General features: G+C 44.9%; 1 protein-coding gene across 8 annotated transcripts; it reads right to left on the bottom strand.

Annotated features, from left to right (window-relative positions):
• Positions 1-392: 392 nt before the first annotated feature.
• Positions 393-24,378, bottom strand: LCMT2 (leucine carboxyl methyltransferase 2). 8 transcript variants are annotated; one of them, XR_015257542.1, is made up of 17 exons: positions 24,260-24,378; positions 23,793-23,917; positions 22,350-22,431; positions 21,830-22,010; positions 17,844-18,000; positions 17,225-17,414; positions 16,700-16,807; positions 14,577-14,667; positions 13,150-13,203; positions 11,992-12,249; positions 10,829-11,059; positions 8,358-8,455; positions 5,979-6,166; positions 5,754-5,889; positions 3,653-4,617; positions 3,067-3,298; positions 1,764-1,887 (listed from the first exon to the last, which is right to left on the bottom strand). XR_015257542.1 is itself a non-coding variant. In XM_086739882.1 (15 exons), the coding sequence occupies exons 1-15, from the start codon at positions 24,296-24,298 to the stop codon at positions 1,720-1,722; spliced, it is 2,106 nt and encodes a 701-aa protein (XP_086596008.1). In that variant the 5' UTR covers positions 24,299-24,378; the 3' UTR covers positions 1,498-1,719. The 8 variants fall into 8 exon arrangements, 6 of the variants coding, with proteins under 6 accessions (XP_086596008.1, XP_086596009.1, XP_086596011.1 ...); XR_015257541.1 differs by lacking the exons at positions 3,067-3,298; positions 3,653-4,617 and adding an exon at positions 393-589 and having other exon boundaries at positions 1,662-1,887; XM_086739882.1 differs by lacking the exons at positions 3,067-3,298; positions 3,653-4,617 and having other exon boundaries at positions 1,498-1,887.
• Positions 24,379-24,657: the final 279 nt, after the last annotated feature.

The raw sequence follows: 24,657 nt of genomic DNA, 5'->3' as shown, positions 1-24,657 counted from the left end.
TGCCTTAAGGAGGAGCTTCAAAGGCCAATGCCAGATTCTGACCCAAAGCCTGCAATGTCTATCAGCCACACAACTCATCACCTCAGGCCTGACTAGAGAGCTACACCCTGGACTGCAGGGAGGCAGGGGGCTCCCCCTCTGCTCACTCCAGCCATAGTATACACCCTAGTTGTGCTGGGGACAGGGCTGGTCCCAAAGACACCACCCTGAGCCAGGCAGCAACATCATCACTGCAGTCCATTTAGGCTCAGCTCTCAGCTCTGACCTTTAGGTAACAACCCTAAGGGCTTAGCTTTCAAGCCATGTTTTGGGGTTTTTCCCCCACCAGTTTCCTTCTGGTCTCTAGTGCTGGGGCCCACAGACGAGCAGCATCTGGCCAAACCACTACTCCCACCACACCTGAGCATGCTACCAGGCCTGTCTGGGAAGGGGTGCAGTTGTTCTCAGCAGAAGCAAGGGTTCAGTGGGTGCCGGGGTGTGATTACCTACCATCAGCCTCTGACAGACCAGTGCTAACATCCCGGTTGATCTAGTCCATGAGAGAAGTGCCTGAAGTATTGTTCACAAAACCAGAGATGTCCTGTCCACTCTGAAAGCAAAACAGCAGGTGTTTATCCAGCAATTACACATCCGAAGCTGGACACGTCCCGCTGCTGGACAGCAAAACTTGTGATGCCTTGGTGGCCAGGGACAGCTGTGCTATGCTGATTCTGCCTGCAGAAATCCTGTGCTACTCTGATCATTAAGCTCAGTGCTATGCTAATCATAAAATTCTGTCAATAAAAACAAAGCTTTAATGGTAATTACAGCTTAATGCCGTCATCATTCTGCCAAGGATCCCCAAAAGAACCTGTCTGGCTGGCCCCATAGTGTCGGGTGATAAAAGTTGTCAACTACAACTTCCATCCAGTCACAAGAGGAATCCTTAGAGGTGACATTTCCTTATTACAGTACCTGTCCCCTTTCTGAAGGCGTTCTGGCTCAGATTTACATTTCTTCCCATATGTAAGAGAGAATCCCTACTGTTACAGAAGAGCTTTACTGCTAGTGTGCACTGGCATTAGTCTCATTCTAGAAATTACTACAGTCCTACAATTTATATGCAAGAACTAGAGATGGTTCTCGGGAACAGAAAATGTTTTCTTAGGTCAGCACCATCCCTGGCAGAGCCGTGACAACAGATTGCTGTATAAGTCATGACAAACAACTTCAAAACCACCCGGCATGGACGTGGTCTTGGGCACTTTACTAATCCTAAGAATCAGAGGAGCATGAGTTTGTCATATCTAAACTAAACACAACCTTTTGAAACATTCAAGTATGACCTATGATACACTTCCTTTCACTTATTTAATTATACTTAATTGAACATTTCCAATGGCTTTTTGACTCAGTGACTTCACTGTACCTCCAAGCCAACATTGTGCAGTCATGTCCCTTTCGAACACAATACTGTTCCTCATTTCACCTCTAAAGACTCCTGCATCACCACAAGGCTACTTTTAAGGTACTTTATTTACAGCAACACAAAGAGCAGTACAATAAAAAAGACAGATGAGGTCTGCAACCCCTTGTCATAACTGTCCCTCCTAATCCTGCCTTTATAAATGCATTCTGGATAAAAAACCTTTGTGGAAACACTTTGCTGCTCTTGGACCTACAAGTGAACAGATGTGTCATCACAGTGCAGCAGGATGGTTCAGTCCTATTTGGTCCCAGTCAGTGGCTGGTCAGGATGTTGCTGAGGCTCAACGAGACAGGGTCTGGGTTCAGGTGTGTCCCAAAGGAGAAGCAGTTCCCACCACCACCAATAAGCAACAACTCCTTCTCATTTGGCAGAAAGACACTACTATGGTTATGTAGCATTAATGGCCACTCCAGGTACTCCTAAAAAAGGAAAGGAGATTTTGAACATACAGGACTTCAACACACGTGTACCTCATACAATGCTATAGAGATATTTCATATGATACCTTCATTAGAAAGTTAAGAACAGCCACACTGGGTCCCATCTAGGACTGTTTAATCTATATACCACCTACAAATGTGGGCAAAAATAGATAGACAGAGAACACAGGAAGAAGGAAACCATTATATCGGAGAATGAATTGAGAGCAGCCCTGAGGAGAAGGACTTGGGGGTGCTGGTGGACGAGAAGCTCAACATGAGCCAGCAATGCGTGCTCGCAGCCCAGAAAGCCAACCGCATCCTGGGCTGCATCACCAGCAGCGTGGGCAGCAGGGCGAGGGAGGGGATTCTGTCCCTCTGCTCCGCTCTGGTGAGACCCCACCTGCAGTACTGCATCCAGCTCTGGATCCCCCAACATCAGAAGGACGTGGAGCTGTTGGAGAGGGTCCAGAGGAGGTCACGAAGATGAGGGGGCTCCGGGGAGACCTTAGAGCGGCTCTTCTCTCTCTACAGGCCCAGGTTACCCAGAGAGGTTGTGGGTGCCCCATCCCTGGAAAAATTCCAGGCCAGGCTGGCTGGGGCTCTGAGCAACCTGATGTGGTTGGAGATGTCCCTGCTCCTTGCAGGGGTGTTGGACTGGATGGCCTTTAAAGCTCCTTTCCCACCCAAAAAAACTGTCCTCTTCACATTCCAGTGGCCCCAATGTTGTAGTTTAGCCCCGCTCGGGACCAAGCTACGCAGTCTCTCACTCACTCTTCCCACCCTCCAAGGGAATGGGGGAGAGATAATATAACAAAAAGCTTGAGGTTTGACATAAGGACAGGAAGAGATCATTCAAGTTACTGTTACAGGCAAAATAGACTCGGCTTGGGGAAAACTACTTAAATGTATTATTAATAAAACTGTTGTGGTTAAGCTACAGTCAGCAATCAAGTATCACACAGCTGCTCCATCACCCTCCCCAGGGGATGTGGGAGAGAATCGGGAAGAAAATAAAGCCGTTGGTTGATATAAAGGCAATTTACTATGATAGCGAAAGAAAATATAATATATATATATTATAATGATAATAATACTAATAGGAAAAATAACAATAATAATAATAATTCTGAAAAACCAAACCAACCAAACAAAAACAAATGATGCACAATTTCTCACCAACTGATGACGGATACAGCAGTCATGGAACAAAAAAACCCCAAAACTGCAGACGATCCCAGAACGATTCCGAACATCAGGAGAGGAAAAAAGAGCAAGCTCACCAGCTCACCCCTCCCCACCTCGGTACTGAGAGTGACGTTTATGGCATGGAATACTCTCTTTGGCCAGTTTGGGTCAACTATTCTGGCTATATCTCTCCCAGCTTCCTGCACCTGCACATTGGCAAAACCTGGGAAGACAGACAGGGACCTTGGTCTTTTCAGCAACAGCTAACATCATCAGTGTGTTTATCAACATGCTTCACATATGAAATCCAAAACACACCAGCTACTGAGAGGAAAATGAACTCCATCCTAGCTGAAACCAGGACAAAACCTAAGCAGGATAATGACAGAGAACAAAAAACAACTTCCCCCCACCCCTCCCCTCTTCCCGGGCTTAACTTCGTTTCAAATGACGTCCACTTCCTTTCTGCCCCCCACCCTGAGCAGCACAGGGAGGGGAATAGGGAATGGGAGTTACGGTCAGTTCATCACATGGCGTTTTCCACCGCTCTTTCCTCCCTGGGGGAAGAACTCCTCACATTCCTCCCCTGCTCCAGCGTGGGGTCCCTTTCATGGGCTAGAGTCCTTCATGAACTGCTCCGGCGTGGGGTCCTTTTCCACAGAGTGCAGTCCCTCAGAAACAGGCTGTTGCAGTGCAGGCCCTCCACAAGCCACAGACTTGTTTGGGCATTCACTTGGCCCGTCGTGGGATCCTCCACAGGCTGCAGGTGGATCTCTGCTCCTCCATGGACCTCCATGTGCTGCAGGGGGACAGCCTGCTTCACCATGGGCTGCACCACGGGCTGCAGGGGAATCTTGTCAGGAGCAACTTTACTCCTTCCTCTCCTTCTTCACTGACCTTGGCGTCTGCAGCCGTTCCTCTCACCAGAAATTCTTCACAACAGACGCCTCTCAGGTTCTCTTCACATCTCCTCTCTTCACTTCTCCCGAACAGGCCAGGCCGAGTCAGGCCCAGACAGCCATCCGGTGGGAAGCTGAGGGTGAAGGCCACAAGGCCTACAAAGCTCCTGCCTCCCCCTCTCTGCCCACCCTTCTTCTTCTTATCTTTTTTTAAATTTTCCCCTTCTTAAATACATTATCACAGAGGTGTTATGACTGTCACCAATTGGCTTGGCCCTGGCCAGCAGTGGGTCTGCCCTAAACCCAGCTGAGTCCACCAGACAAAGGGGAAACTTCTAGTAGCTTCTTACAGAAGCTGACACGGTGCCCCACCCCCCGCTACACAAAACCAACACACCCAAAAATAACTGAACTGCCAACACAGCAGTTTTGTTACTGCTGCAGTCTGTTCTCTGTAGCAAGTATGTCTCCGAGGTTCACTCTCCTGAGCTTTTGGATGTTGTAGGTCATCATGAAAGAGCTTCTCTTCAGATTGCCAGATATACAGGTTATAAATCAGATGTTTCTTGGACTCAGATGTATAACTATGTACTTTAGGCTATCTCCTTTGTGGTGAAGAGGGCATGAGTGTTCATTGCTTCTTCTGATGTAAGAAAATAGGAGACATCAAAAGAAGTTGGCAGACAATATGCTTCAAGAGTGCTTCATATGAAACATAGGTAAGCTCTGGAACTCCTTGTCACAGGGCATGAATGCCAAAGGTTTACATGGATTCAAAAAGTGACTGGCTATGTTCTTGGAAAGAAAAACGTTAAGGTTCAGGGTGTACAGACATTCTCTCTCATTAAAAATCACTGAGCTGCAAGTTGTTGGGTAGGTGGAGTACACTAAAAAAATATATAGAATCATAGAGTAGTTAGGGTTGGAAAGGTCCAACCCCCCTGCCAGGAGCAGGGACATCTCCAACCACATCAGGTTGCTCAGAGCCCCGGCCAACCTGGCCTGGAATGTTTCCAGGGATGGGGCTTCCACTGCCTCTCTGGGCAACCTGGGACAGTGTTCCATCACCCTCAGTGTAAAAAATTTTTGCCTTATATTCAGTCTGAATCTACCTCCTTCTATTTTAAAACCATTTCCCCTCATCCTATCACACCAGGCCCTACTGAACAGTCTCTCCCCATCTTTCTTGGAGGCCCCCTTTAGGCACTGGGAGCCGCTCTCAGGTCTCCCCAGAGCCTCCTCTTCTCCAGGCTGAACAGCCCCAACTCTCTCAGCCTGTACTCACAGAAGAGGTGCTCCAAGCCTCTGACCATTTTTGTGGCCTCCTCTAGACCCGCTCCAACACGTCCATGTGTTTTTTGTACGTCAGACAGTATTATCATAGATGAGGGCAACTCACAGGTAGCGAAGTTTTAAATTAAATTATATCACAGACCTCCATAAAGACTGAGGCTCTGGTTTGATCTGTTCTCTTCTTCCACAGACATAATGAAATTACTATGGCTGTGCTCATCTCAGTTCTCCTCCTCCTGTCTGGAACAGAGCAGCTCTGTGCCCTCCAGTCTTCCCCATGCTCAGACTCTCCCTCTCTTAACACTACTACATTCTCTGGGCTGGTAAAAGCACTTTAAAATGAGACTCTACCTCAAACAGGGAATGTTCGCTCCACTCACAAATTTGCCTACTTTGCATTCTCTGCTCTGTTTCAGGGAATATCCCTAAATTACCACGTTTCTTCACACAACACTCTTTACCCTGAAGAAAAATTTCAGTACTTACCACATTAATCGTATAGTCCAAGCAGAGACCAGTCATTAAGTCAATGACAGTGATGCCTGGCACAGAGGATGAATGAAACCACACTCCACCAACAAGCAGAAGTTTTCCATCATGCACGTGTGCAGTATGTGAATACCTGTGAGTTCCAAATTTGATTGAACTCCATGAGTAAGAGAGGTAGGTATAGATAGGCTGAAGATTCACTGCTGAATACCTTCTACTTACCTTGGGATGAGAGGAGGGCGTGTCTCTACTGCCTGCCACTGAAAGCCATGTTCCAGCTTCCTCAGAAAGAAAACTGAACCTAAAGGCTGCTCAGCTGCTCCCAGACCTCCTGCAATTAGTGCTCCTCCTTTCCAGCTACAGGCACTGTGAGAGTGACGGCTTTCTGGTACTGGACCCTCAACGGGAATCTAGGAAAACATACATCCAAGGCTGAAGTTTGCCAAGCTAAGGGTCTCCTTCATACCAGGCTCCTAAATGACCTCTTTCTCTTGTATATCCCGTGGGATGTAATATTATTTCCTGCCATAGGATAGGAACAGCTGCTGCAGGGGAACAGAGTAAGCATGACAGGGATCAAAAAAAACTCAACCTGAACACGTTCTTCTAGGGATAGCTTAGTAGAAGTGTTTTCATTTACGTGATCTCCAATATTTCTCTGGCCCGCAGTATATTTAATGTTGTTCAGTCTTTAGAGGGTCTTATTTCTGCATATTTATTAGAGGTAACTTTATTTACATTCTTGCATGCTGCTTTCTCTGCAAGACCTCCACCTGAGAACAAGTTTAAAAACACATGGGACTAATGCAATGATCAGCACAGCAGGTGATCAGTGGCTGAAACCACAGAGCAAGATAAAATGCTGAACTGCAGTACTAATATGCAGAAAGAAAAGCTTTAGTGCAAGCAGTAAAGGAAAAAATATAAGATGAGTAGTTTCAAGCAATATCATAGCAAACAAGCTGTGGAGAAAATTTCAGAGGCATCTGGTCCATCCCTGTCTCCTAAAGTAAATTCAACCATATCTATTATCATCTGGAGAGATGGTTATTTAATAGTTTCTGAAAGCCTGCAGTGATAAGAATTTCTCACCTCTTTAGGAAATATCTGTTGCAGCACTACTATTTTCAAAATTAATAGCTTTTCTTAGTGCCCAACTGAAGTTGCTCTTTCTATAGATTCCTTGTACTACTCAAAGTAAAAATGGGGAACAATTTGTTTGTCCTCTCTGCAGCTATATTTTACATATTTGAAGTTTTATTTCTATCTTGAATCTTCTCCAGACTCAATAGCTGCAAGTCCTTCAAAATCTTCCCTTCTAAGATATGTGGTCTGGTCATTCTCACTGCATACCTCTGTACAGCTGTATTGCACCCTGTCCACCTCTTTTCCTCAGGAATTAGCTTTGGGTATTTTACAAGGGTCCTGCTGAGATTAAGAGCACAGAAGAGCACAGAAGGAGCAACTCATGTGTCTTACAGGTAACATTTCTGGCTACACACCTGAACACACAGTGTAGGCCTTCCACACCAGCATGATATTGTTTACTCATGTTTAGCTTGTGATCTCCTGTAATCATGCATCTCTCACCCTATAATTGTGCTATGCACTATTTTTAAAACTCAGTCTATCTTTAATAAACTGCATTTTTTCCACAAGTATTTCTTCCATGTCAAAGTAATTTTGAATTTTCATCTTGTCCACTAATGTACTGTTGAGCCTATTCTGCCGGAGGTGAAAGCCATCCAACTGGCTTTAGACAGAATCAGGGAATCACAGAATCACAGGATGGTTTGGGTGGGAAGGGACCTTTAAAGCCCACCCAGTCCAACCCCCTGCCAGGAGCAGGGACATCTCCAACCACATCAGGTTGCTCACAGCCCCATCCAACCTGGCCTGGAATGTTTCCAGGGATGGGGCACCCACAACCTCTCTGGGTAACCTGGGCCAGTGTTCCACCACCCTCATGGTAAAATCCACGTCTCTCCAGTTTTGAGAGAAGGATGTAATGTGGGACAGTGTCAAATGCCTTCATCTCAACCCATGAGTTTTCCTTTCTTCCCAGTTCTCTCCCTTGTCCCACTAGGGAGGGGGAGGGAGGAGAGTCAGTACCTGTGTGGTGACTAGGGCCAAACCATGACACCAGTGACAGGACAAGAGACAACGGGCACAAACTGAAATTAAAAAAAAAAAAAAAATCTACTTAAACATAAAAACCCTTCACATTTTACTATGAGGGTGGTCAAGCACTGGAACAGATTGCCCAAAGAGGTTGTGGAGTCTCCATCAATCAAAACCCAGTTGGACAATATCCTGAGCAACCTGTTCTACTTAGACCTGCTTTAAGCAAGGGTGCTGGACTAGATGATCTTCAGATGTGCCTTCCAACCTTAACTATTCTGTGAAGACTGTGTTCCACTAAATAGCAAGGCGTTTAGAAGTCAGCTCTAACTCTAATCACTACGGAGCGTGGCAGTACTGCCAATGCCATGCGCTTCAGTACGGTAATATCACTGTGATTTAGTTGGCCTTCCAATACAGCAGCATGTACCTATGAAGTGAAGGCAATTTCTACTCCCCAGAGCCTCCCTAAGTTCTTACCATGGTGCAGGAAAGTTCTTGAGTGTGCAGGAAATACCAGTCCCCTAGCACAGGCTCCACAGCAGAGCGGCCACCATACAGAAACAGGTACTTCTTGCCTATGGAAAAAAGACAACGAGATCAAAAGAGAAGTTAGAATTCGGTATGTCAGAAAAACAAAAATTTCTGTTTGCATAGAAGGGAAGCTGACCAAAACCAGAAATTAATGCAGTAAGGCAGAAATTTTATACACTATTTATATTAAGACATCATGCAACCCGACAAACATTTCCAGACTTAGCAATAAATGCAAGAAATTATTTCACAGATACAGGAATTACTCTTGCATCTAGATCTTTTATAAGACACGTGGAAGACTAAGTATTTGTACTAAGAAGCTGAATTCTTCACATTTGTGCTCATTCAGAAGACATCTATCATCTACTTATATTATGTAGTTTCTGAATGTTTAAGGTCTGAATGGAAATCACACACTATATTCTCAAAACCAAAAGGAGAAAACATGTTTTTTAATATACCTAATGGACTTAGGGAATGAAAATATAGGCAATGGAAAAACTACACCCAATAAAACTAGAAAACCCTAAGTACATAAATCATAGCAACACAATGACATCTATTTATCCCAAGCAAAGAGATAAATCCTTATAAGACAACAAGAATATATATTTGTTCATACAAACGGGAGATGATGATAATTCAAGTGTGTAGAAGTTAATGTGGAGAAGTCTCAAAAAGGAGGTACAAAAGGTGGAAAAGTACTTTGGGTAGATGTAAAGGATGTGCCCTGTCAACTGACTTCATAATGGACTGTGCAAATAACACAAGTGTTGGTCACTTACTTGAGCAACAAAGCAAAATCAGGGCAAAAATAAGATTATACAATACAGTCTGACAAAGACAAAAACCAATGTATTATTTATAAAATTTTATTTACTCATTTAGCATTTACTTTTTTGATATAAAATTTCAACTGGCAGGCTGAACTCTAATTAACTATTTAATTAACCCTAATTAAGTGTTAATTAAGTACTGCTCCACAAATTCAAAGTACGTTCCAGACCAGACCGTTCCAGACCAATTGCTTAACAATTCCTCTGGTGTTCACAGAATAGTCACAGAATGATTTGGGTTGGAAAGGACCTGTAAAGCCCACGCAGTTCAACCCCCCTGCCAGGAGCAGGGACATCTCCAACCAGATCAGGTTGCTCAGAGCCCCGGCCAACCTGGCCTGGAATGTTTCCAGGGATGGGGCATCCACCATCTCCCTGGGCAACCTGGGACAGTGTTCCATCACCCTCAGTATAAAAAAATTTTTCCTAACATCCAGTCTGAATCTACCTCCTTCTGTTTTAAAAACATCACCCCTCGTCCTGTCACAGCAGGCCCTGCTGAAGAGTCTCTCCCCACCTTTCCTGCAGCCCCCTTTGGGCACTGGGAGCTGCTCTCAGGTCTCCCCAGAGCCTCCTCTTCTCCAGGCTGAACAGCCCCAGCTCTCTCAGGGGGTACTGCCTAGAGGTATGGGACACATTATAAGATGCAGGGGAAGAGCATTTGGAGTTTGCCTAAGACTTATTATGGGATGCTCAGGAGGATACAGGTAATTCGGGGAGGTACAAACACTGTAAGACAGAGGGAAAAAGGATAAAAAGGACTAGTCACATGCCAACAGCTTGCTGGTCAGTATGCCTGTCTGGCTACATCCTGCAGCTTAGATAGGAACAGCTGAAAATGAGTGGGTAGGTGTGTTTGCGAGAGGGGAGCCAACCAAATTGCAGTGGGAAGTATATATTGTAGCACTTTCAAAAATGCATTATGAGCTTTCTTGGGCCCCGCATCTAGAAAGCTAACAAGACTGCAGCTTATCTGTAATAAAAGTCATTATCACAAGATATCTTTGTATGGGTTCTGTAACAAATCTACTAGTATTAATGGCATAGATAACTGAAATCCTGCTCAAATGTTGGATCAACCAATTCAGTTGCTCAGTTCAGGAAACTCAGCTGAGACTGCTCAGTCTTTCCCTTCTGCCAGATTTAGTACAGCCTCTCTCAAATACTTTTGGACTTGAGAAACTAAAAAGGCACAACAAGAACTGGGTAGATATGATAAGAAAAATACGTTCAAATGAGGTTTAAGCCTTAAGTCTTTAAGCCTGGGGACAAAAAAATCACCACTGGAACAAAATCTTTACAAAACATAACTGTATTCTCTAAAGTGGTGATGAAACTATCAAGAACATATTCTTCACAAAATGTTCAGCAAAAAGCTATTGTTTCAGACAAATGAATAAAACATTACAGGTTATACACCAACATTAACTGTATAACCTGTACTACATAAAAAGCAAGGCTATATCATGACAATTTGCCTCTTACACCTCACTGCCAGGACAGTACTGCCCTGCGTATTCTGGAATTTGTATACTTTCGCATACGTACAGCCATTTCCACTCTTTCCAGGCTTTTTACCTTTGAATATTACTTCAGTTGTACTGTGTCTCCATCGCAAAGCAGCTGGCTCAGCAGCAGGCTGCAGACTTACGAGCTCCACTGCAATGTCATCTGCGTCTGAAGCATTCCAGTTTTCAGGGAACTTCAGGCACAACATTCCCAAGCCTGCACTTGATGGGGATGTTCGTCCTCCTACCACCAGGGCCAGACTGTTTGAGAGACATGACACAGTATGGTACAACCGCTCATCTGTAGAGATACAAAACGTCACAGTTCATGCTGATCTTTCTCCCATGAAAATTATAGAATCATTTAGGTTGGAAAAGACCTTTAAGATCATTGAGTCCAATCATGAACCTAACGCTGCCAAGGCCACCCCTAAACCATGTCCCTATGCGCCACATCTACACATCTTTTAAATGGGAAGGTGCCAGGGATGGCAACTCAACCATTTCTCTGGGCAGCCTGTTCCAATGCTTGACAACACTTTCAGTGAAGAAATTTTTCCTAATATACAATCTAAACCTCCCCTGGCGCAACTTGAGGCCATTTCCTCTCATCCTATGACTTGTTACTTGGGAAGAAACCAACACCCACCTCACTACAACTTCCTTTCAGGTAGCTGTAGGGAGCCATAAGGTCTCCCCTCAGCCTCCTTTTCGCCAGACTAAACAAACTCAGTTCCCTCAGCCGCTTGCCATAGGACCTGTGCTCTAGACCTTTCACCGGGTTCGTTGCTTTTCTTTGGACACTGCAGCACTACGATGTCTTTCTTGTGACGGGCCGAAAACTGCACATAGTACTCGAGGTGCAGCCTCACCAGTGGCGAGTACAGGGGAACGATCACTTCCCCAGTCCTGCTGGCCACACTGTTTCTTACACAAACCAGGATGCTTGTGTAAGAAGACACAAGCCTTTTTGGTCACCTGGGCACACTGCTGGCTCATATTCAGCCAGCTGTCAGGTCCTTTTCACCGGCAGCTTTCCAGCAACACTTACCCAAGCCCACAGTGTGGCACAGAGTTGTTGTGACATGAGTGCAGGACTCTGCACTTAGCATTCGGAACCTTCATATCTCTTTTGACTGCCAGCTTAATTGCACTATGACATCACTTTTCCACTATTTCATAGTTTGCACAAAAAAAGTTTTCCTTACACTTGCCATCAATATGGGAACTCACCCCATCTTTTATCAGGATTTTCCATTTTCACACAGCCAGCTTTCCAGTATCCTGCATGCTTAATTAGCACATGAAAATCTCTCATACGGCAGTGCTGTCCATTCTCCTCCCCAAAGCCTCCAGTGGTGAGAATCACATTGGGTTTTATAAGAACAGAGTGGTGGCCGTAACGTCTCAGGCCAGAAATTTCAGAGTGCATTGCACACACTGCTGCAGTGATACTCCCAGCCACCCTGACAGGACCATCACGATGAGGAACTGTAAGCCAAAGAGACCCAAAGAACTTATGCACAAACAAGAACCAAGGGCTACATTTTAAATGAGAGATTAAACAAGTCTGTTCAGCTTTTCAAGACAAAAAAAAATAGTAAAGCAAGTTGACAGAGCACACAATCTGACACACCCCAGAAATCAAGTTGTAATGGTTTAAACCACCACTGTGCCAAGTTTCACCTTCTGCTTACTGCTCCTTCAACTCCTGACACAGTTCTGAGACCGCTTTAATAAAGTGAAGGTACGACCGGCTGAGAGACTGCAGCGTCCTGAACTGCTGTAGCAAGACAGAAATCACCGCAATACCTTCAAAAGGAGTACCTTTCTGATGAAGACAAGATTTGGCTACTTAAATAGCGAAGAACGGCAGAAAAAGGACAAACGCCTGGAAGCTAGATTTCAAAGTTTCTTGCTAGATTTTGATCCTACCTTCACAAAAGCATTGAAATACAGTTCTAAAGCATGATGAATAATCTTTGTTAATTCCAATAGTCCTACTATAAGAGAATATTTTCAGTTATCTAATTCTCTTCTCTCTAAATACTATACCCCTTAGCATGAAACAAGCTTTCAACACAGGGCTCTAGCTCACATGTGCATTGCAAAAATTTTCTTTTAACCAGTTTTCAATTTGCATCATCTTTGTTTTAATCAACTGCCTTATTCTTGTGTTATAAGAGATGATGCAATGGAGGAGAAGCAGCTCTCAGTCTATTTTTGTATGCCACATCCAAAAAATTGCCTGTACGGAATGTTGTTTAGTACAAGACCCTATTTTCTATTGTTTGATGAAGTTAAAATTTCATCTCCATGGGTTTAAATGTCTTTCTACAGATGGATCATTTTAAGACTGAGGGTTTTTCTCATCTCAGAAAATATACTTACCATAGTCTGCTTGGAAGATTTGGTACTTGCACTCTCTTGAACAGGAACCTAAACCTATTTGAAAGGATAGTTGGGGGCACATACTGGTATTTGAGACATATCTTTTGCCATTCCCAGTAAAAAATACCTAAGCATGGATAATTTACTGGACTTTGAAGGCTCTTGCTATTAGTTCTGAATACAACACAGACAGCAGCAGAAAGACCCTATTCCTGTCTCTAATGAGTGAAGAGTCTTCATTGTATTAATGTCAGTTAAGCAAATATCATATTTCATTTTAAACTTAAGGATAGACCCTACGCATTTAGAAGCCTTTAAGGTTTTAACATAAGGACCAGTGACAATCACACAGTACATTTAACCACACCCACACTCATTCCTGGAAGAGTTCAAGGCCAGGCTGGACCAGGCTTTGAGAGATATGGTCTAGGGAAAGAGGTCCCTGCCCGTGGCAGTGGGGTTGGAACTTGATGATCTCTAAGGTTCCTTACAACCCAAACCATTCTATGGTTCTATGATTTCACTACATGTTTTCAGATCTAATCCAGAAACAACACAATGGATTCAGTGGCCTTGATGGCTTAAGGAATGCCATCCTGCCTTATCCCTTTCCAGCTGCTTTTCTTGCTCCCTAGAACACAGATTTTGCCTTTCAGTTGCAGGTGGAACTACTTGTAGTGCTATACTGTGAACGAGACTAGTGATATGAGACAGGTTAAAAATAACCTTCTGCTTTCCACCCTGAAAAAGGAAGCAAGCAGCCAAAGCAGGAATTTCTCGGACTGCTACTGCTGCCAAATCCTTTGCATTACGAAACACAGTCTTGGTCTTGGCTTTTCCCCAGCTGTACCACTTTTCTCCCATCTAAAAAAAGCAACATGCAGATGTAAAAGCATCTCAGAAACAGAAATACTACAGGTAAAATTCCACCCAGAGGGGATAACAAAACAAAGCACAAACTTTGCTGCATACTCCTGAATGCTCTGCTCAACAATACTTTGATAGTGCAGTAAGTGAAACATAACAACCTTTTGGGTGCTGCAAGCATAGAATGGCTCAGAGCGCCACGTATGGAAGCAAGCAGGAATAAACCGAAAAGGGAGAGTCTGTGCAATTCCAAAAACAGGAGGAGCAGGGTAGACTGGCATTGCAGCCATGCACTGGAGAGCCCCATATGCAAACAGAAGGAAGAGCTGTTCAGACTGGAAGGTTCAATAAACTGAAAGAATTAAACTGAACAGAACCACTAGAGTCAAGACGTGGCCCTGGCCTCACTATGGGCAGCAGAACCATTGTTAGAAGGATGGAGAAAGCTACTCAAATAGCAGCATCCCATCTGGTTCTTCCAGGGTTTTACTGCCTCCTAAAATCTCTCAGAGAAGCCTGTATGAGACAAAAGAATACTATAAAAACCAGTCAGTATGTACCTGTCATATTGGATAACAAAGGAGTCCAGGAAGGTTCCATCCCCTTTGATGCAGTCAAGACAAAGTAATGAGAACATTTCAGATGCCATTCCTGTAGCAAGCCCAAAGGCAAAAGAAAAAAAAGAAACAACCTGCCTCAAAAATCTTAGAGTAAGTAGTAGTAAGGCTCTCAGAATGGCCAGGGTGATCAAAGACCAACCTAGCCTAGCACTGTTTCCAACAGTGGCTAACATCAGAAGACTAAAGTTGAATCTGAGAAAGAGTAAGTGTGTAAACACCATCCTCACCCCAACCTTTAAAAATTTACAGCTCAGGGATTTTATAAGCAAGAATTTGTGTCTTTGTATTGAACAATCCTTGACAGATTTCTTGTCTGTGAACCTATCCAGTTGCTCTTTGAACTCACATAAACTTTTATCATCTGTAACATGCTGTGGCAACGAGTTCCATAGCTTAAGCATATGCTGCATGAGGAACCTTTTTTTTTTTGGAATCAGCTTTCCTCTATGCTTCCAGTTCCAATCATAGAAGATTGTGGGCTGCATACCAGAGGGATTAAGGTTTCTTAAAGGTCATGGAATATAAGCGATTCCAAAGAAATCACAAATGTACAAAGGTGCAACATGGTCTCTGCTGGCCTATACATAACTGATTTCCAGTCTGGCCCGGGAATCACTCAGAGGCAGAAGCACAAGCAAAAGGACTGTACAGGAAGCAATACTGCAAAACTAGAGTTCACCCTGGTTTTATGGACATTAGGCAATTAAGTATGTTCATTCCCATGGGGTGGGATATTTTCAGCCAACTACATGACTAGAAGGCATAACCATGAATTTAAAAGACAGAAGAAACCACAATATTTGCATAATCACCCCAACTACTACCAGAAGTAAAAAGCATCTTTCAAAAAGTGATATCTAAAACTTAATGTAAATACAGAAAATGGAAGAATCTACTATTTGTCCCTATTTGTTATTCTAACAATTAGTCACCCTCAGCACTAAGTGTGTATTTTACATTTCTTATCTCGTTTGATCAAGCTTCTTTGCACTAAGACCTGAATCTTACTTTATCTTTATTTTAAAGGCTAATTGTAGACCACTCTGTTATCACATATCTTACTCCTACGTGTATTTTTCAGCTTGGACTTCTATACGTGTTAACCTCCTCTGTAAGAAAAATTAATAAAAGTCTTGATTTTCTGACTGTATGAGCAATTGCCTTGATCTACAATAATTCTTGTAGACATTTCTACACCACTGTGCAAATCTGCCACCATCTTTCAGTCATCGCTTTTGCGTTCATGTAGCAGAGTAGATCCTGCATGTTGGCAAAATAAATGCAAGCTCATTAAATTGTTTTCATACTGCAGGCTGCTAGATTTTAGAGAGAATTATAAACAGAGAACCGCAATATAGAAAGGGAAACTTCTAGTGAGTATTCTACAGGATCTTTATCTCAAAGTTACTCAGTATCTTTGACTTAATGTTCTCTTCTAGACTTCAAATAGTCACAAATTTTGCCAGCAGTTAACATAAAGAAGGCAAAGAACAGAGTCATAGTTAAATTTCAATCATTAATATAGGAATGGCTGTAGAAAGTCAGACCAAGAAATATCTGAAACTAGTAACCTGTATCCAACAACAACAAACAGTAATAGCCTACAGAAATGCAAGAGAGCAGGACGAGTGCATATACTTCCCCCAGGAGCACTACCTACCATCTGCAGTCAGGAACGAGACAAGAGATGTATTTTTATGTATTCAGGAATCCTCAATGGAGTTCTTTTCCATTAAAATAATTGCCCCTTGAACTCAGGCAAACTTTTAGCGTCTACAACTTTTATACCACCAGCTCAAGCCAAGACTGTCTCCCTGAGAGACCACTAACTGAGGAAGGAACAAGAAGCTTTTCTAACACCAAAGAGAGTCTTCTTCCAGTGCTACTTGTCCAGCTTCACATGGAGCTTCCTGCGGGCTCTGCACTAAATCTGATTCAAGATCCTTTCTGCCTACGTGAACACCTATGCCTCAGCAGCTCTTGTACAGAACCGTGACCATGAGAAATTGCAGACACCTTGTATCAAACCCCGGTCACTGGTGTTCAGAATAAAGGAGAGTTACCTCATATTCATCAAAAGGCTCCAGAGCCTGCACTCTTTGCTGCTCTTCTTCTGGAGTACAACAGGTGAAAAACTCATTCATATCCATGACACTGCACTCGGTCCAGCCCTAAAACAGAAATCCCTCAAAACTGTTACCTCTGGAAGGATAGAGACTCACTTCCCACAAGAAAACAAAGACCTTACGTTATACACCTGCACGAGCCTTTAAGACTGTCTAGCTGAAACAGCAGCCCAGAATCTGGTGAAGATCTCTGACTTGTAAGCTCTTAAGAACTTAATTTATTATACCAAAAGTCTCAGAGGAGCCCATCTTACCTTAATCCCATACCAGAAAGTAGGCTACAAGTTGGTTGGAAAGCCCTTCAAATGCCTAGTCATGCTACCAGAAAAGGTAGTGTCTCAGCTTTGGTCGTTTGCTTCAACTCATAACTGGTACAGTTGATGACTTCCAAAATTATTTAGTGATACAATCCTTCCCAGGTAAATCATGCTTCACGTGTGCCCTAGAGCTGTAGGTACTTACCTTTTCAAAAAAGCGTCTCTGCTGTGCCTCACAATCAGGGTACTGTGCCAAAGAATGAAGTGCAGAGTTCAGCTGGCTAAAATGCTGCTGCATGACACGTCCAAAGGGGTCCTCTGGGTGCATCTGCTCATACAGCAGAAAGCATGCCTGAGAGAAATGCTCTGCTGCCCACTGAATCAAGGCATCTGACCTGTCAGGTAGATTGTGCATAAGAAATTAAATAACTGAGGGCCCACCTACCATATGTCAGATCCTGCAACACCATAAAGCATGCTAATAAGACATCGTGACAGAGGTAATACAGAAAAGAGAATTCTGTGCTGGGGACTTATGAACACCTCACTCATCTGTGCAGAGAATTCAGGGGATGAGAAGAAGAAAAACTCAAGATCACTCATTCAAGGTTTTTCTCCTTCTTTTTTTTCCTCCTTTTTAGGACATCACGTGGACATCAATTGCCCCATCACAATTACGATGGAAGGAACTGTTTGGGGCTTCCACAGAATTCCTGAGGCTTTAGTCGTAAGCTAGCACATCTCCCAGCCCCAGGTGACGTACATACAAAGAAGGTTGTTCTGTTCATTTTACTACCTAGCTAACAGAGGATAACTCAACTGACCTGCAATTTTCCATGTAGGTGAGCACTACCTCTGCTATGAAGAGGGTGGGGATTTCACTGTCCAGTCCTGCTTCCTCCAGGGCTCTCTCCAGCTCAAACAGCTCTGATAAATCCACTCCAAGTAATTTATAATCCTCTCCAGAAAAGGTAATGACTCCTGGGAGACAAAAATGATACAATCTCACTACAATGCTGACACAATACTGAGACCAAAAGGGACAAACAGGAAAATCAACCCCACAGGCAATCAGTCACAAGGCTGTGTCCATCAACTCAATTTCTTTGGGACAAGTACAAGGAAATCGCCATCACTAAATGAACCATAAATGGATAATGCCAAGAAACCACACATTGAATGCAGATCCAAAACTCTATTATTTCTAATGCAAATTTCACCTACAGATTAATCATAGAATTATTGCTTTTACTATAACAACAAAACTTTATCATGTTTACTTCAACATTTTTATAGAACCACTACAATTCAGAACAAAATTTTAAAGGCTCTCATTTATAGATCTTTCAGTTTAGGCTAAGAAAGTACCACTGCTTTGACAAAGCTGGAATGGTTTGCCTCACAACCACAAAACCACTCTCAAGTTTTTGGGGTTTGGTTCATTTTTAAACAGACTTCATTTCATAAAATGGCAAAGAATCATGAAGCAGCACACGCTAGCTCTCTGCAAACACCAGGACTAGTCTCACAGATCACTGTTCTCAAAAATAAGTTCAAATTTATGATCTGCAACCATTATCACGGCCACAGGCTGTATTCCATAAGAATATCATAAGCTATAGTTTGTTGACCTGTTTGAACCAAAATCAAATCATAAACAAAGCAAACAGTAAAGTGCCTTTAGAAAGCACCTACTTTATGTCTCTGTACCAGTGCCACCCAACAATTATACCTGTCCTGAAAACTGTTAATCTGCACTGTTTTCAAAGGCATCCACTAGCAGAGGCAAAATGGCCCTCTTCAGAAGCCCATCCTAGTGTCCCCCATTAACTTCTTCTAACAACTAACTTGTCTATCCATCACTTCTTGCCCTCTGGACACAGAGAATAGGGTATTCCCAACTCTGTTGACACTTGCCTTTGTGTGGAAACAATTCTTTGCCACAGGATGCTGCCAATATTAAAAATATGAATGGATTCATGAGGAAGCTGAACAAGCTCATGGAAGAGCTACTTACTAAGACCTGTGCAGCTGCTCATGGGAGCCAGGGACTTGTGCTCTGCACCTAGCTCTGTAGCTGTCTTCCATCTGTATTCACATTGATAATTACAGTCTAAATGTAGCAGCTTACACATGTCCCTATCATATTTCACTCAACATTTTCCAGACCATTCATGTACTTTGTCAAAATACTCTAAGCCACCATATTGCAACTCTCCCTGTCTCCTGTTGGTTTATTACGTTTTCACCTTCTATAGCATATTATCTAGAACATTAATGGAAAGCTTGAGGGAAATCAGATGCAGGATAAACCTCTAATGAACCCCATACTTTACGTTTCTCCGTTTTGCCACTGAACCTTAGTACTTAGCTGGCATAATAATTCTTTCAGCTCTGCTTATATTATAGAATCATAGAATCATAGAATGGTTAGGGTTGGAAGGGACCTTCAAAGGTCATCTAGTCCAACCCCCCTGCAAGGAGCAGGGACATCCCTGACTAGGTCAGGTTGCTCAGAGCCTCATCCAGCCTGGCCTTGAATGTTTCCAGGGATGGGGCCTCCACCACCTTTCTGGGCAACCTGTTCCAGTGTTCTATAACTCGCATCATAAAAAATTTTTTCCTAATTTCTAATCTAAATCTACCCCCCTCTATTTTAAAACCATTACCTCTCATCCTATTGCAACAGGCCCTACTAAACAGCCTTTCCCCATCTTTCTTGTAGGCCCCCTTGAGGTACTGGAAGACCGCTATCAGGTCTCCCCGGAGCCTCCTCTTCTCCAGGCTGAACAGCCCCAGCTCTCTCAGTCTGTCCTCATAAGAGAGGTGCTCCAGCCCTTTTATCATCTTCGTGGCCCTCCTCTGGACCTTCTCCAACTGGTCCATGTCCTTCTTGTGTTGGGGGCTCCAGAACTGGACACAGTACTCCAGGGCAGAGTAGAGGGGGAGAATCACCTCCCTCGACCTGCTGGCCACGCTCCTCTTGATGCAGCCCAGGATGCGGTTGGCCTTCTGGGCTGCAAGGGCACATTGCCTGCTCATGTTAAGCTTCTCATCCACCAGCACTCCCAAGTCCTTCTCCTCAGGGCTGCTCTCAATCCATTCCCCGCCCAGCCGTATTTGTGCCTGGGATTGCCATGACCCAGGTGCAGGACCTTGCACTTGGCCTGGTTGAACTTCATGAGGTTGGCACAGGCCCACTTCTCCAGCCTGTCAAGGTCATATTTTACAACAGTTTCACAAGGCTCATTTTTTTCCTGCATTGAGAGGGGTGGGGGGGGGAAGTCAGGTAACATAACAACTCTCCTACCCATAAAGCCCATAAATCACAGCATAATTTACGTTGGAGAGGTCCTTTGAAGGTCATTTAGTCCAATGCTCACAGTAAAGTTACCTGTATCAGGATGCTCAACGCTTTGTCCAGTCAATCTCTAACTATCTCCAAGGCTGGAGATTCCACCACCTTTCTGGGCAATCTGTTCCCATTTTTAACTACTCACATGGCAGAAAAAAAACCAAAACATTTTCATCATACATAACTGGAATTCCCTTCATTGCAACCTGCAACCATTGCCCCTTGACTGTTTTCTTCATAACTCCAAGAAGACTCTGGCTCCATCTTTTCTACACTCTCCCATTAGGTACTTGAAGGCTGCAGTAAGACCTTACTCCCTCTCAACCTCCTCTTCCTAAGGCTGAACAAGCCCGGTTCTCTGAGCTTCCCCTCCTATGTCATGTGCTCCACCAGAATTACAGAATTATTATCAAGATTGGAAAAGACCTAAAAGATCATCCAGGCCAACCATCACCAATACTTCTCAGCTAAATCATATCCCTCAACACAACATCCAAACGTTTCTTGAACACCCCCATGGTCGGTGACTCCACCACCTCCCTGGGCAGTGCATTCCAGTGCCTGACTACCCTTTCCGAGAAGTAATATTTCCTAATGTCCAGCCTGAATCTCCCCTGGCGCAGCTTGAAACCATTGCCTCTAGTTCCATCACTGTCTACATGAGAGAAAAGGCCGACCCCTAGCTCACTACAACCTCCCTTCAGGAAGTTATAGAGAGCTATAAGGTCTCCCCTGAGCCTCCTCTTCTCCAGACTGAACAATCCCAGCTCCCTCAGCCGCTCCTCATAAGGCCTGTGCTCCAGACCCCTCACCAGCTTCGTAGCCCTCCTCTGAACGCGTTCCAGGGCCTCAATGTCTTTCTTGCAGTGAGGGGCCCAAAACTGAACACAGTACTCGAGGTGCGGCCTCACCAGTGCCGAGTACAGGGGGGCAATTACCTCCCTGTTCCTGCTAGTAACACTGGTTTTGATGCAAGCCAGGATGCCGTTGGCCCTCTTGGCCACCCGGGCACACTGTCGGCTCATGCTCAGCCGAGCATCAATCAGTACCCCCAGGTCCCTTTCCTCTTCACAGTCCTCCAGCAACTCCGCCCCAAGCCTATAGCGCTGCCACTTTATCACGCTCATGACCTCTCACTGGACATGCTGTAGTTTGCCTCTGTCTTTGTACTAGCGAGCCCAAAGCCGGACACAGTACTTCAGAAATTGTAACAGAAGGAAATTGGTTTGATATAATCTGTTCCTGATAAATCCATTCTGGTAGCTATACATCTTTTTGTTATCTCACAATGCTTACGAATGATTTATTTGTTCCAAAATTTTTCAGAAAATGAACACACTTTTCATCCACAACTCTGTAGTTCCTCTACTATCATATCTCACTTTTTAAAGGCTAAAGCTATGTTTGCTTCTTCTAAACATTTCATACCTAGAAAACCTTCCATAAATATCATACCTACTCCTTCCTCTCCAATATCTCCCACCAGTGCTGACAACTCTTTTGTTCCTTTGATCAAAGCAGCTTTTTGGCATGCCACATTTGGAAAATCCACTTCATATACCACAGTGTGATCCAGAAGACCCATGTCCTTCAAACGGAAGTATAAGGAGTCAAAGCCAGCACCTAAAGACAGGATCTGCAAAAAAAAGTATCAGAAAAAAAGTTATACTCAGCTCTAGCAGCATCCTGACCATCTAGGTGTGAAAAATATTCAGTAACATCATCTGTAGAGTGACAAAAATCAGGCAATCTCCTCCAAGAGGTAGAAGAATTTTGTGTAGGCATTGGCCCCTCCCAGATCTTTCTTTCAAAGTGACAAATGGACAGCCACAGTAGTGCCAGTCAGATTTTCTGTGCTCTTCCAGGAAAGTATCACAACAGATGCATTAGTAAGCTACTGCAGTGCCAACATACCAAAAAGATTTTCCATGCCTATAGTGGAAACTGCCAGTACACCCAGAGGAGGAAAATGCACCTGTGTTCTAGGGTGGCTTTGGGTCTTCAGCAGGAAATCTTGAACACAGTGATCTATAGCACGGGCACGGATGTAATAACCCCTGTGGAAAGAAATTCAGTTGTAATCACTGTCCAGAAAGCCTATTTCTCCAGCACTGGCATCCCCCAATTTAAAAAAAAAAAAAAAACCCTGATTTTTGATCTCTCAGCTTCTACCCAATAACCCCACAATTATGGACCTGCACTGGGAGACGTCTGATGATTTTGTTGTGTCTGGAGCTTGTTAATCAATACAGATCTCCTGTATTCACTAAGTGTATTAACCAACAAGATTATGGACAACCCAGAGAAAACATGTAGATACATGTAGATATCCTAGCTGGACTTGTGACATTTTGCACAAATAAATATTCACTGGATGAAAAAGTATGAATCCAGACAGTGAGGATGCTCCCCTGCAATGTGAGTGGCCAATACTCGAGTTCTTGCCCCAGATCAGATGCCATAACAATATTAAATTAACTCCTTTACTTACAAGGGGCTACTGGATATAACAAAATGAATAACAGTGTGTGCAAATGCAGTAAGAGGGGAACAAAAAAGGAAAGAGAAGCAAAGTCAGGAAAGGCATTTCATTCTTTGATTTTTGAACGAATGGAACTAAGTAAGTCTAATGCCCGGAAAGTGTTTACCATTTGTCTAGTCTGGAAAGGACTGGTGCATCTTTTTCCTTGGCATTCTCTTAGTTTCATCGTGTCCCCATCAGGCTTACCAGTTCCTATCACTCCCTTTAACAAGTATGTTGTCATCCCCAGGCCTCACAGGGACTAAAGATTTCACTAGATATTCTAAGATGTCCCCAAATTCATTATGACAGTGGTGACAACTGCAATATGTAACTCTTTCTATGAATATAATTTGGCATGCCAATGTCATGCAAAAAGTCAACACAGGCTCAGCTTCCTGACCTGATGAGCAACACTCATTTTCACAGGCCTGCAAGCTTCTGCTCAAATACCGCTTGGTCTGTTGTTTTGTTTTCCTTTTTCCCTGAATGAAACTCCTTTGGCAATTCACAGTCACTTTGATTGCAATATACTATTAGCCTCAGATTATGTAAACTCTCCCACCGTATCAGCATACAAGCCTCTACACATACAAATTAAAACATTCATGCTTGTATCCTGCAAAGCTCCAGAGAAGACCAACTGCTCAGACACTACTGATTCAAAAGACAAAATTGTTTCCCTGAGCCACCAAATACCTTACTGAAATTGTAATGTTCTTAAGAATTAATGAGAAAATGATTCACGTGCTAACAACTTATCTAGCGTAACTTTACGTAGCGTTAAATACTGGAGTTAGGAAGCAGTCCGGTGACATACTTTACTCAGGACAAAGCTTTCAATTTTTGCCGATAAGCCATATAAAATTACACTAACAGTCTAAAAAGGTTACTCACCGGTGGACAAGCGGAGCCCGCCGCCGCTGCCGCCCCACCAGGAGCCGCAGGAACCGGTCGTGGATGTAGCCCCGCGCCGCCGCTGAGCACTTGCTGACGGCACTGCTGCCGCCCGTGCCCTGGACCTGCCGGGACAAGGACACAACGCTGGCGCAAGGCCGCGGCGCCGGCGCTTCCCACCGACACCGCGGGCCGAGAAGCGCCCAGGCCTGCTGTGGCGGGACGGAGAGCCCAGGCAGCGCCGCGGGGGCTCCGAGGGGAGGGGAGGGAAGGGCAGCTCCCGCCGCCGGCGGACCCCGTTCACGTCCCAGCGGCCCCCCCCTCCGCGTCTGCCTCCCCTCGTCCCCCGAAGCACGTCCAGGCCCCAGGCTCGGGCCGGGACTCCGCCTGCGCAGAGACAGCCGGCGGCTGGGGCCGGAGGGGCAGCCGCGCGGAGAGGCGGCAGCGCCCGGCCCGGCATCACTCACGGCGGCGGGGCGCGGGGCGCCCGGACGCTCCCGGCCCATCCTGCGCGCACCGGGGCGCCGCGCCGCAGCGGCGGGAAGCACGAGCGTACGGCTCGGCGCAGGCGGTGACGCGCGGCGCCCGGCCGGCGAGCGCCAGGGGCGGGCAGCTGCCCGCGGAGAGCGCCCCCTGGCGGGCCCGCCCCGCCCGACCCCCGGTGCCGGTGCCGCCGCCGGGTCGCTGGCCTGGAGTGGCGGCCCCCGCCGCGGGATCCCGGCCCCTGGGGTTCTGGCCTGGCTGCGCCCCACTCCCAGCGCTGCCGCCGCGGCACCCGGCGGACCCGCGAGCGCAGTCCCGTTACCTGGGTCCGGTAGCGAGGGAGGGCCGGGTGCGCGTCGCCATGGCAACGGAGAGCCTCTGC

This window comes from Chlamydotis macqueenii, chromosome 1 (genome assembly GCF_036417535.1).
Source record: "Chlamydotis macqueenii isolate bChlMac1 chromosome 1, bChlMac1.mat, whole genome shotgun sequence".
In the NCBI taxonomy this organism is placed as follows: domain Eukaryota; kingdom Metazoa; phylum Chordata; class Aves; order Otidiformes; family Otididae; genus Chlamydotis; species Chlamydotis macqueenii.
Note: the sequence above shows the minus strand (reverse complement) of the source record. Positions and strands in the feature narration are given on the sequence as shown.

Bases quoted from the DNA above. Each gene is read 5' to 3' on its own strand.
- LCMT2 (XM_086739882.1), bottom strand. From the start codon at position 24,298: ATGGGCCGGGAGCGTCCGGGCGCCCCGCGCCCCGCCGCC. The intron at 23,918-24,259 runs GTGAGTGATGCC...TTGTCCCGGCAG, and splicing joins GCGCCCCGCGCCCCGCCGCC to GTCCAGGGCACGGGCGGCAG. The intron at 11,060-11,991 runs GTGAGTTCCCAT...GTATCTCTACAG, and splicing joins AAATCCTGATAAAAGATGGG to ATGAGCGGTTGTACCATACT.